Source organism: Phoca vitulina, unplaced genomic scaffold, assembly GCF_004348235.1.
Source record: "Phoca vitulina isolate PV1807 unplaced genomic scaffold, GSC_HSeal_1.0 scaffold114, whole genome shotgun sequence".
Lineage (NCBI taxonomy): Eukaryota > Metazoa > Chordata > Mammalia > Carnivora > Phocidae > Phoca > Phoca vitulina.
The window spans coordinates 124,109-137,887 of NW_022589817.1; the positions used below are offsets into that span (position 1 = coordinate 124,109).

General features: G+C 38.2%; 1 protein-coding gene across 1 annotated transcript; it reads right to left on the minus strand.

The window, feature by feature from the left end:
- Window positions 1–3,045: 3,045 nt before the first annotated feature.
- On the minus strand, window positions 3,046–6,426 carry UBQLN2 (ubiquilin 2). The gene has a single exon (XM_032398253.1). The coding sequence runs from the start codon at window positions 6,118–6,120 to the stop codon at window positions 4,249–4,251; it is 1,872 nt and encodes a 623-aa protein (XP_032254144.1). The 5' UTR covers window positions 6,121–6,426; the 3' UTR covers window positions 3,046–4,248.
- Between the last annotated feature and the right edge of the window lie 7,353 nt (window positions 6,427–13,779).

Below are 13,779 nucleotides of genomic sequence, written 5' to 3' on the forward strand. Positions count from 1 at the left end.
TATCTAATGTCTGCCAAATCGTACTTTTCTATTTTTAGATAATTGCTTTTCCCCTAAGTCTCCTAACAGACTTCTGGGAAGATGGTAGCATTAGAATAGGTCCCAAATTCTTGCCCTTCCTCCCACAAATCAACAAAAATGACTCCAAAGAAACAAACACTGAGCAAAACCTATATAATGAAGGCAGCAGAACTCTCAAGGAATTTCTCTAAGACATGATGCTGATGGGGAAAAATTAAAGAATATCACCAACCTATAGAAGTTCTATAATATACTAACAAATCAAGAAAATCCTGACAGAAACCCACTAATATCATGTAGTTTAAAAGAGCAATGACTTGGAGGCAGAGGCAAAGGCAGGCAGTGAAAAAGACTGGGATGAAAGCCTCTAGTAAACTGAGGGAAGTCTGAGTGACTTTCCTTTTATCTAAGTCCCCTAGTATCTTTTTAAAATAAAATAACACCAAATTAGGAATATCAAAATTGCTGCATAGTTTAAAATTTTTACATTTAGTAAATTAAGCTGTATGATGAACATTTTCCATCATTGTCAGTCTGGCTCTGTGGCTAGAGTAATCACTTCACTTGAGGATAATGTAAAAATTCTAAATTTAAGTCCCTTTGTGAACATGAGACACAGGCCAAATGGCTCTCCTGATACCCTAACCCCAAACCCTAGGCTAGGCCCTGACAGGAATTACTCCATTTGTTGCTATTTTGACACTGTAGATTTGGAGCAGGATAGCCCCTCAAAGGGCAAGCTCAATCTCTGATAATGGTTTCTCAAAAAACATAGTGGGCTGGACCTGATGCAAGAGTCCTCTTTAATGAACCAGCAAAGCTTGTTTCAATGCTGTGCATCCACTCCCCTGCCCCCACACAAGTGGTAAGAATATATATGATACAATGTACCTGAAGTAGTGGACAAAGGAGCAAATGTAGAAAGCAGTCTTGAGGTGAACTTCTGCTAGAATTGCCCCGGGCCCTACTTCCCACCCCATTACCTCAACCTTCTGGATCACAGAGCCAGCAATGTACACTTACACCATCTAGCCGTCCAGTATAAACTTAGGGAAGGAGCGACAACCAAGTAAACAGTAAAATCATGTAAGAATTGCCCCACTTTTATTGGAGGGAAAGAGACAGCACGCCAGGATATACCTTTCTTGATTCAATACTGAATAAATAGATAAACTGTAAATTAATAGTAGATGAAGAAAACCCAAAACAAACAGAACCCATAAAAAGAACTTGTAAAATAGTATTACAACATGTAAGAGATAACAATTAAAATTAAAAAAGAGTAAATAATGTTATAAACAAAAATTATTGAACTAGAAAGAAAAAAATAGTTTAAAGACCTGGATCTTTTCAGGGAGAAAACAAAGTGTATTAAAAAATATATATATCGTTTCTCGGCTTTTTGGTTAAGATGAAATGTAAAAAATAGATAAACATTTGGCAAGGGTAATTAAAGAATTCCATTCCTCAACTGTTTGAAAGAAATTTACCTGCCAAACTGTCTGAGCCAGGCCTCAGACAACATCTTTTTCCTATGGCTATTGATTTATTGCTATTTTCTATGCCAGTGTCTTGTTCTGGTATTTATTTCCCTATAAAGTCATCCATGTCATTAAAATTATTAAATTTATTATGGCAGACTTTGTCTTTGTAATTATCTCAAACACCCATCATATAGCACTGAAATAATAAATCACCATTTCCTAATTTGGTGTTCTGAGGAACACTGATAGGCCAAATATTATTAGGTGTGTTTAAAAGAAAAAAAGGTATTTCTTTGGGAAATGTTGAATTAGACAAAGTTAAATAGGTTTACTCTTTTAAACTGAAGAACATACTCCTTTAAAAAAATACTAGTCAATATTTACTGCAGAATGACTCTCTAAGAGGGGCTATAGTATACAGCATTTTGCAAACTTATTTGACCATACCTACAGGAATGCTTTTTTTAAAAAATGCAATTTAGAATTGCTGCAGCAATCACAGTTAAATGTTTAACTATGGTTAAAATGAGAAGTGGAGAATGCCACTGCTACTTTTATTATTTAGCACTGTTCTGAAAGTGTTTATTAAACCATGCAGTCAGAAACTATTTTATAAATTTTGAAAGGGAGAACATATTATTATAATTGATATGATTGCTTACCAGGAATAACGTTATCAAAGGATCAACTGAATAGCTCCAAAATTAATAAATTTCAGTAAACTGCTAATTTAAACTTAATTTATGAAAATATATTCTTCCCCTATATAGCAAAAATGACCATATAGGTCACACATTGAATAAGAACTCTCAATCACAGTATTGTTTCCTATATGTCTGTCCTAGGAATATATTGATCATAAATTATATAGGACTTAAATACATAAAACTTTCTTGAAGGACATAAAACACTTTTTAAAAATGAGGCAACATATCACGTTTCTGGAAAACATTTCAATTCTATAGTTCTTACCATCAATTTAAGACAATACCAATCAAATTTTATTTTGGGGGGCTATTAACTGTAGAGTTATTCTGGTAAAATAAACATGTCAGAATCATCAGAAAACTGTGAAAATAAAAATAAAAAAATCAATAGGAGACTTACCCAAACAGGTATGAAGTCATATTCCTAACTTAGTAACTATAGGCTGGTGGACTGGGACTACAATATTCAATGGTACTAAAGAGCATTTAAACACAGAAGTGTGTTTGTGTCTGTATACACACACTTATATATGTACATACATATATGTGTAAATATATATATACACAAGTATATATATGACATATCAAAGGGGGGGTGGGCAACGAGACAAATATTGGCTAACAACTGACTAACCCTTTGGGGGAAAAAAAAAGTTTGAATACCTAAACCCATACATCAGAAAAGTTCCAGATAGGGCAAAGGAATTCTTTTAACAAAACCATAAAAATTAGAGAAATACAGGATAAGATTTATATACTCTTGGGGTGGGGCAATCCTGCTAAAAACATGATCCTAGAGCCAGAAGGCAAAAAAAAAAAAAAAAAAAGATGTATCCATTTTTAATTTTTTTTTATTTTTTTAGTCATTTTTAATGCATTTTTCCCTGTGCACAAGAGAAATAACTGAGAGTCAAAAGATACAGTTTCCTTTATACATAGCAAGTAAAAGTAATGCAAACATCACATGACACTTTTCAGTGAAAGTTACATTTCCAATTACAGATCAAAATGCTTATTAGGGTCTCTTTATGGGAAAAGCTGAGAAGGAAGTCTTAGGTAAAAAGCACTTTCCTGGCATTACTACACTGATCCTTCAGGCTGCACAAAAATTAAGGTCATATACAGTTATTTTGAAAATGTTGACACAATGTCACACTGTAAGTTTTCTGTACAATTAAATGTATACTTAGAAATACCAGGATAAACATTTCTACTATATTTTAACTGAACTTGCCTAGCCAACATTTTCACTGAGTTTATCAAAGATGCTGTAAGATTCTACAAAACTGTGAGACATACCTAGCTCCAGAAAGATTTCTTATATTCTTTCTAATTTTGGTTACACATATTCTGCTTAGATTCTGTTGTAATAATTCTAGATGTACAGTTCCAATTGTGCTTACTGTACTGTGTACAAACATAGCAAAAAAGAGCAAATAATGGTATAAATCTTACAGCATTTTGCTAGCAAAAATACATGCCAAAGTCACAATAAGCAATATTGTACCACAAATTAGAGCTTCAAATAATTTGCTTGTTTTTAATATTTTCATTCTACATTAAATTACTATCATAGGCTAATGTTTAAAATGCAAATAAATTGGACATCTGTAGAACAAAACTTATTCACCCAACTGTGAAGGTTGATACCGGTTTCCAAAAATCACAATAAATGCAGAATAAAGAGAAGTGTTTGCATGCAACACCTTTGAGTGAAACAGCATTGATTACGATTACCACCATTCAAAACAGGGAAGGAAGGAAGGAAGGAAGGAAGGAAGGAAGGAAGGAAGGAAGGAAGGAAGGAAGGAAGGAAGGAGGGAAGGGAGGGGAGGGGAAGAAGGGAGGGAGGAAGGATGGGTAGATACAGGAGGGAGGGACAGAGGGATGGACTCCACCTTAAAATGCATATTAGACTTATAACTAGACAGATTTAAAAGAATCAAAATGAAAGTAAAGCACGATTTTTGTGTGTTTAAAGATTTAAGAGCCATTATCAAAAATAAGATACATTTTTTCAAGGTACAGAAATGTAATTACGATGGCTGGGAGCCCAGCAGCCTCTCAATGGCAGCATTGATGTCGCCTCCTGTTGCTATTAGAGCCTGCAAGTTTGCCTCACGGTTTAAGAACCCCATTGCGTTGAGCTGTTCCAGTTGTTGCTGAAATCTGACTTCTGGATTCGGCAGCTGTGGAGGACTTGCCCCAGCCAGAGCCTGCACCATTTGCTGAATGAACTGCTGGTTGGGTCCAGATTCTGATGTTGGGCTAGTGGTTTCACTGGGTGTAGAACTAGAAACAGTGGGCCCAGGGGGGCCACCAGAGCCAGTGGAGCCAGGGCCCGCAGGGCCAGTGGGTCCTATGGGCCCAATGGGGCCTATGGGAGTAAATGGGACTATGGGGCCTATGGGGCCTATGGGTGTGACTGGGCCTACAGGGCCTATAGCGGTTCCCAGCACCCCTACCCCCACACCTGGAGTGAAGCTTGGAATGAGGCCAGGAGCTTCAGTGGCTAATGTCTGTAGCCCCTGCTGGATCTGCATTAAAGCCTGCATTGCTCTTGGGTTTGACATGGCTGACAGTGTGTCTGGATTCTGCATCTGCTGCAGGAAAGCTGGGAGCTGCGGACGCATCTGCTCCTGCAACTGAGGATTTGCAGTAAACACCGGGCTATTCAGCATCATCTGTGCAGCCAAATCTGGATTCTGGCTCAGCGACTGCATCATGCTTCTCATGTAGGGTGCAGATAGCATATTCTGGATCAGTTGGGGGTTTTCAGTTATCTGTTGCAGCAAGCTCTGCATTCCTGGGGTACTGAAGATGCTGGCGACATAGTTGGCTGCAGCCACGGTGTTCCCGGTAGCACTGCTGGAGCTACTGCCAGACCCACTGCCACTGCTCGTGGTTGTGCTGGTGGTTGCAGAACTCTGGGTAGCCGGTGGTGGTGCCCATGGATTGGGTAGTGGATCTCGATTTTCTGTGCGGGAAGGCTGTGTACCTTCCCCGGAGGTGGAACTGCTCCCCACTGAAGCAAATGGATTACCCCCAAACTGCTCTTGTGCAGCATTCAGCATGGGTTCTTGAATGTCAGTGTACATTCGTCGTAGAGCATTGTAGCCACCTGGGATGCTTTCAAGATTGCTGAGAGCCAGGTCTTGATTTCTCATCATCTCTTGCATCATGGCTGGATTCCTGGCAATTTCGAGGGTCTGCCTCATTATATCTGGGTTGTTGAGCAGGTGACTGATTTCTGGGTTTCTCTGAATCAACTGCTGCATCTGTGGATTGGCCATAATGAGCTGCCTCATTAGATCGGGGTTTGAAAGCATGCTCTGAACAAAGGGATTTTCCATGATTTGGATCATCATCTCAGGGCTGGACAGGAGCTGCTGCTGCATCTGGTTCTGGAGCTCAGAGAAGTTGGTCGAGCTCAAGCCCAGGCTGCTAAGGCCTGCAAGTCCTCCCAAGCTCCCCAGCCCAAACGGGTTGCTATTTGTGGAAATAGATGTGGAGTTACTCCTGGGAGTCGACGCGGAGGTAGTGTTAGTTCCCGCGGCATTATTAGGCTGTGTGGACTGGCCCTGAGGTCGGTTCTGGCTTTTAATTACAAGATGAACAGTCAGTCCATCATGGATGCCATGCTGGATCAAGGTATCTTGATCTTTTAAGATTTTTCCGGCAAAAATCAACACTAGCTGATCGGTTTGGGATTTGAAGCGTTTCGAAATCGCTTCCTTAAACTGCTGGACTGAGCTATTCTCAGGCACCGCGAACTCCTCTTTCTCTTTGGGGGTCTTCACAGTGACTTTGATGATTTTGGGCTCGGCCGGGGCAGAGGCAGGGCCCTGGGCCGCAGCAGGGCCGCGGGAGGGGCGCGGGGGGCCGCTACTCTCGCCGTTCTCAGCCATGGCGGCCGCGGTGACGCAGGCAGACAGGGAAGGCGCGGGCGGGCGAGAGAGAGAGCGAGGGAAGAAGGAAGGAAGGAGGCGCCGCCACAGCAGGCTGGGCCGGGCCAGGCGGGGAGCGCAGAGCACGGTACCTCTGTGATGAAGACTGCGGTTTCCTGGTCCTCCGGTGGGGAGAAGGCTCTGTAGGCCGCGGGAGAAGCGTCTGCGTTCAGGTCTCTGGGCCTCCTCCGCCGCCGAGTGATGGCACCGCGCGCACTCCCAGCAACTCCTGCAACGGCTATGCCCGCTCCTCCCCGCCCTGTCCCCTCCCCCAGTTCCGCGCTCGCCTCCCCGCCCCCTCTGCTGACGCGGCGCCAGGCCCAGAATGATAGATTCGCCTCGTTCAAAATTAAAAACTTCTGTACTGGAAAAAAAGAGAGAGAGAGAGAAAGAAACAAAGAGAAAAGAGAAGACAAGAGAAAAGAGAGGGAAGGAGGGAGGGAGAGAGAAAAAGAGCCAGCTTCTGAGAAGGACATTAAAAGACCAGTGGAGACTATATTAAATATAAAAATATATATGCAGTCGCTTAGGCAAGAAGGGATGAAAGCCTGAATCAAACTTACCCCATGTAAAAGACGAAAAATGAAAAAGAACTCTGACTAAGCAAAAAGGAAAAGATTAACAGCCCCAGTGGGGGAAGGGGAGCAGACTGGGCCAGAGCATGCAAAATGGATGCTTAAGCTCACTAGTAATCAAAGAAATTCTATTAAAATAATGAGATTGTACTTCTGCCTTATCATATTGTAAAAATGAAAAATAATGATAAACCTTATCATCATCAGAGAGCTGAGAAAATGCACTCTCATGTCAGTCGAAGTGTAAATTATTATAATAGGAAGGCAATTTGAAAATACACATCATTCTAAATATGTCCACCTTTATTTAGAAATGCTTTCTTTAGACACCCCCCTATGAAAATAATTAGATAAGGATGCAAAAATACATATGTATAAAATGTATATGCACTGCAGCATCTTAAAATTATTTTTAAAGATAGTGTGTTTACACAACATTGGTGAAATATATTATCATACAGTAAAATACTATGTACTGTGTGTAAAAAAAGAGTGGTTAATTCATCCGATATAAAGTATCTTTAAAGGTGTGCATGAAATAAATAGTAGTTATGGGGAAATCACAGTATTTTCACTTTCAGCTTTGTATATTTCTGTATAGTTAAAAATAATACAAGGATGTATGTTTCAGTACCAAAAGATACAATAAATATATATTTTATTTTAAAACTATTTTTAAACAGTTTGTATAGGTAATTTCTCTTTAAGTGTATGTGCAAATAGAAATCTGGAACACTATGCACTGATATATTAATTGTGGATATTACTTAGTGCCTAAATTATGAATACCTATTCCTTTCATTTTTAAAATAAAATTTTAAATTTTCTGATAGCTTTTATAGAATGCAGTGCATTTGTAAGTTTTTAAAAATCAGAAGGTATTTTGGGGGGATACTAAAGGAAGAAATTGATGAGAACACAATTTTGGTGGCAGACATTAAGATATTTACCTAATTTAATTAAGATTAAGAAAAAGAAATAAATAGACATAGCACTGGAATAATAGAACAAATAATTTCAAATTACTATATAAATTTCTAAGTCTGATTTATACCATACATAAAATACATTTTCCCTCCAGTATCCAGCCAACATTTAACAGCACTTGAAAGTCATTAGGCTGCAAATACCTTAATAAATCTCAAGATAAGAAAAAATATACATCTATATGATGTCTATCAGTTGGGGAATGGATTTATATAGTATGATTAATTGGATTATTTGGGGTTTTTTTGGTGTTGAGTTTTATAAGTTCTTTATATATTTTGGATACTAATCCTTTATCAGATATATCATTTGTAAATATCTTCTCCCATTCCATAGGTTGCCTTTTAGTTTTGTTGATTGTTTCCTTTGCTTTGCAGAAGCTTTTTATTTTGATGGAGTTCCAATAGCTTGCTTTTACTTTTGTTTCCCTTGCCTCAGGAGACCTATCTAGAAAGAAGTTGCTATGGCGCATGTTGATGAAGTTACTGCCTGTGTGTTCTCTTCTAGGACTTTAATGGTTTCAGGTCTCACATTTAGGTCTTTAATCCATTTTGAATAATCCAATTAAAACACCCAGGAAACAAATAATCCAGTTAAGAAATGGGCAGAAGAAAAGAATAGACATTTTTCCAAAGAAGACATACAGATTGCCAATGGAAACATGAAAAAATGCTGAACTTTTTTTAAAAAAGATTTTATTTATTTATTAGACAGAGAGAGAGCACAAGTAGGGGGAGCAGGAGGCAGAGGGAGGGGGAGAAGCAGGCTGCTGCGGGGCTCGATCCCAGGACTCTGGGATCATGACCTGAGCTGAAGGCAGATGCTTAAAGACTGAGCCACCCAGGTGCCCCCCAAAATGCTGAACATTACTGATGATCAGGGAAATACAAATCAAAACTACAATGATATATCACCTCACACCTGCCAGAATGGCTCACATCAACAATACAATAAACAACAGGTATTGGTGAGCATGTGAAAAAAGGTAAACCCTCTTGCACTGTTGGTGGGAATGCAAAGTGGTGCAGCCACTGTTGAAAAAAGTATGAAGATTTCTCAAAAAGTTAAAATGGGAAAAAAAAAAATGGAACTACCCTATGATCCAGCAATCTCACTACTGAGTATTTAACCAAAGAATACAAAAATACTAATTCAAAGGGATACATGCACCCCAATGTTTATGGCAGCACTCTCTACAATAGCTAAATTATGGAAATAGCCCAAGCGTACATTGATAGTTGAATGGATAAAGAAGAATTGAAAAGAATGAAATCTTGCCCTTTGCAATGATGTGGATGGAGCTAGAGAGATTATGCTAAGCAAAATAAGTCAGTTAGTAAAGGACAAGTGCCATATGATTTCACTCATAGGTGGAGTTTGAGAGACAAATCAAATGAGCAAAAGGGGGAAAAAGAGAGAGAGGCAAACCAGGAGACAGACTCTTAACTGTAGAGAATGGGCTGATCCTTGCGGGAGGGGAGGTAGGTGGGGGAGGGGGGGATGGGTGAAATAGGTGATTGAGATTAAGGAGTGTGCTTGTACAATGTTGTATGGAAATGCTGGATCACTATATTGTACACCTGAATGTAATATTAACCTGTATGTTAACTAACTGGAATTTAAATAAAAACTTAAATAAATAGAGTATGATTAATAGAATACAGAAGATAAGAGGAACAAACTAGATCTACATATATTAATATGTATAGATCTCAAAAAACTTAATTGGTACAACACTCTATGGTGTTTATAGATGCATTCATATGTATGTGAAACTATTGGAAATATGCTAGAATGATTTCTACCAAACTTACACTCATGAGGAAGACTAAATAGAACACAGAATAATTATTAAAGGGAAATTGAATTAAATCTATAAATATGTATTTCGTCATTAAAATGGAAGCAAATAGGGCAAAATAGTACAGTTAATTATTGGTGGTAGGGATATGAGTATTTATTATAATACTGTTCTATTTTTGGGGGATGACTAATTTTCTTAAAATATAAAAAAAAATTAAGGAAATACCATGGAACACCTGGCATATTCAGTCAGTAGAGCATGCAACTTTTGATTTTGGGGTTATGAGTTCAAGCCCCACGTTAAGCATAGGGCTTACTTAAAATATATATATATATATATATATATATATATCATGGCACCTTCTTTGATCTCAATAGATCAAAATTAGATATTGATAATGAAATCATGAATGAAAAACTCAGCCACTTGAAAATTAAAACAGAATTAAACACTTACAGGACAAAGTGCAAATCAAAGTTCTTATTAGAGTGAATTTAGAAAAACAATAATGAGAACATATGCATCAATAATTATGGGATATCCCTATGTGCTGTCTGAGGATCTTATAAAAAAATACAGATTTGTAGGCTTCACTCCAAACCTACCAAAATAACTGGTGCTCAAGAGTACATTCTTATCAAGCTCCAGTTTAATGATTTAAATAACCAGGTACTATGTGAAAGAACTCAGAGGTAAATTTATACACTCAAATTTATACACTTTAAGTACAAAACAATAAAGAGTGAAAATAAATGAGTTAGGCATTCAAATAAAAAAGACAAGAGAAAAGAAAACAGGGAAGCAGGGTACTGGCTACAAAATGGTAAAAGCAAATATTGATAAATTAACAGACAGAAAAATAAAATTTGTTAAGTAAATCTAAGAAATTCTTTGAAGAGTTAACAACACAGGAAACAAGGTATTGGCAAGGATTCAGAGAAAGGGAAACCCTCTTACACTGTTGGTAGGAATGCAAACTGGTGAGCCACTCTGGGAAACAGTATGGAGGTTCCTCAAAAAGTTAAAAATAGAGTTACCCCATGACCCAGCAATTGCACTACTAGGTATTTACACAAAGAATACAAAAATACTGATTCAAAAGGATATTCTCCCCCACCCCCATGTTTGTAACAACACTGTCAACAGTAGCCAAACTATAGAGAGAGACTAAATTTCCATCAACAGATGAATGGATAAAGAAGATATAGTATATATACATATACAATGGAATATTACTCAGCCATAAAAAATGAAATATTGCCATTTGCAATGATGTGGATGGAGCTAGAGAGTACTATGCTAAGGGAAATAAGTCCGACAGAGAAAGACAAATATCATGTGATCTCGCTCATATGTGGAATTTAAGAAACAAAACAGAAAACATAGGGAAAAAAAGATACAAATCATGAAACAGACTCTTGCCTATAGGGAAGAAACTGAGGATTGCTGGAGGAGAGATGGGTGGGAGGGATGCGCTAAATGAGTGATGGGTATTGAGAACACTTGTTGTGATGACACTGGGTGTTATATGTAAGTGATGAATCACTAATTCTACAACTGAAAATAATGTTACACTGTATGTTAACTAACTGGAATTTATTTATTTTTTTTAAAAGATCTTATTTATTTATTTGACAGAGACACAGCAAGAGAGGGAACACAAGCAGGGGGAGTGGGAGAGGGAGAAGCAGGCTTCCCGTGGAGCAGGGAGCACGAGGCAGGGCTCAATTCCAAGACCCTGGGATCATGACCTGAGCAGAAGGCAGACGCTTAACAACTGAGCCACCCAGGTGCCCCAACTGACTGGAATTTAAATAAAAACTTGAGAAAAAAAAGAAATTCTTTGAAGAAGCAAGTCAAATAGATAAACCATTATTACGTGATTCTCTTACAAGTTCCTTACCAAAGAACACAGTAGGGGCAAAAGCACACTCATCCTCTTCCTGCTGTCTCCCCAAAGCACATTTTTTTCTATTATAAACTCTTTATTAAGAGAGCAGAATGAACAATAAATAGGAATCATCCAGAAGTCCCTCCCTATAAGGATAGTTTCTGAGAAACTGAAAGAAAGTCATTGTCAAAGAGGGTCTCCCCTACATGGACAACAGTTCGGGCACAGCAGAGAAAGATTTAGTGTTATTTTGGCCATTGCTGTTTTCCCCACTTCCCCAGCTTTATTGAAATATAATTGACACACAACATTGTGTAAATTTAGATGTAAAACTCATTGGTTTGAAATACTTATATATTAAAAAATACATGACCACCATAGCATTAGCAAATACCACCATCGTGTCACAAAATTACCTTTTCTTTTGTGATGAAAACATTTAAGATTTACTCTTTTAGCAACTTTCTTTTTTAAATTACTTTCTTATTATTATGTTCAGTTAGGCAAAATATAGTACATCATTTGTTTTGATGTAGTGTTCAATGATTCATTACTGGAGAATAAAACCCAGTGATATCACAACACATGTCCTCCTTAATACCCATCACCAAGTTACCCCATCCCCCACCTCCCTCCCTTCTGTAACCTTCAGTTTGTTTCCTGGAGTCTAGAATCTCTCATGGTTTGTCTCCCTCTCTGATTTCTTTCCCTTCCGTTTTCCCTCCCTTCTTCTATGGTCCATTGTGCTATTCCTTATGTTCCACATATGAGTGAAAACATATGATAATGGTCTTTCTCTGCTTGACATATTTCACTTAGCATAATACCCTACAGTTCCATCCATGTCAATGGAAATGGTGGGTGTTCATCCTTTCTGATGGCTGAGTAATATTCCACTGTATATATGAACCGTATTTTCTTATCCATTCATGTGGTGAAGGGCATCTCGGCTCCTTCCACAGTTTGGCTACTGTGGACATTGCTGCTATGAAGATTGGGGTGCATATGGCCCTTCTTTTCACTACATCTGTGTGTGTCGTTGTGGTCAATTCCCAAGAGTGCAATTGCTGGGTCATAGGGTAGCTGTATTTTTAATTTTTTGAGGAACCTCCACAATGGTCTCCAAAGTGGCTGTACCAAATTCCATTCCCACCAACAGTGTAAGAGGGTTCCCCTTTCTCCACAACCTCTCCAACATTTGTTGTTTCTTACACTGTCCATTTTTGCCATTCTAACTGGTGTAAGGTGGTATCTCAGTGTGGTTTTGATTTGAATTTCCCTGATGGCTAATGATGATGAACATTTTTTCATGTGTCTGTTAGCCCTTTGTATGTCTACTTCAGAGAAGTGTCTTTTCAAATCTTCTGCCCACTTTTTGACTTGATTATTTGTTTTTTGGGTCTTGAGTTTGAGAAGTTCTTTATAGATCTTGGATACCAGCCCTTTATCTGTAGTGTCATTTGCAAATATCTTCTCCCATTCTGTGGGTTGCTTCTTTGTTTTGTTGACTGTTCCTTTGCTGTAGAGAAGCTTTTGATCTTGATGAAGTCCCAAAAGTTCATTTTTGCTTTTGTTTCACTAGCTTTTGGAGATGTATCTTGAAAGAAGTTGCCGTGGGTGATGTCAAAGAGGTTACTGCCTATGTTCTCCTCTAGGATTTGGATGGATTCCTGTCTCACATTGAGGTCTTTCATCCACTTTGAGTTTATCTTTGTGAATGGTGTTAGAGAATGGTCGAGTTTCATTCTTCTGCATGTGGCTGTCCAATTTTCCCAGCACCATTTATTGAAGAGACTGTCTTTTTTCCATTGCATGTTTTTTCCTGCTTTGTCAAAGATGATTTGACCATAGAGTTGAGGGTCCATATCTGGGTTCTCTATTCTGTTCATTGGTCTATATGTGTTTTTGTGCCAGTACCATGCAGTCTCGGTGATCACAGCTTTGTAATATAGCTTGAAATCGGGCAACGTGATGCCCCCAGCTTTGTTTTTCTTTTTCAACATTTCCTTGGCGATTCAGGGTCTTTTCTGATTCCATACAAATTTTAGGATTGTTGGTTCCAGCACTTTGAAAAATGTCATTGGAATTTTGATGGGGATGGCATTGAAGGTATAGATTGCTCTGGGTAGCATAGACATTTTAACAAAGTTTATTCTTCTGATCCATGAGCATGGAATATTTTTCCATCTTTTTGTGTCTTCTTCAATTTCTTTCATGAGTGTTCTGTAGTTCCTAGAGTATAGATCCTTTACCTCTTTGGTTAGGTTTATTCCGAGGTATCTTATGGATTTTGGTGCTATTGTAAATGGAATTGTTTCTCTAATTTCTCTTTCTATAGTTGCGTTGTTAGTGTATAGGAAAGC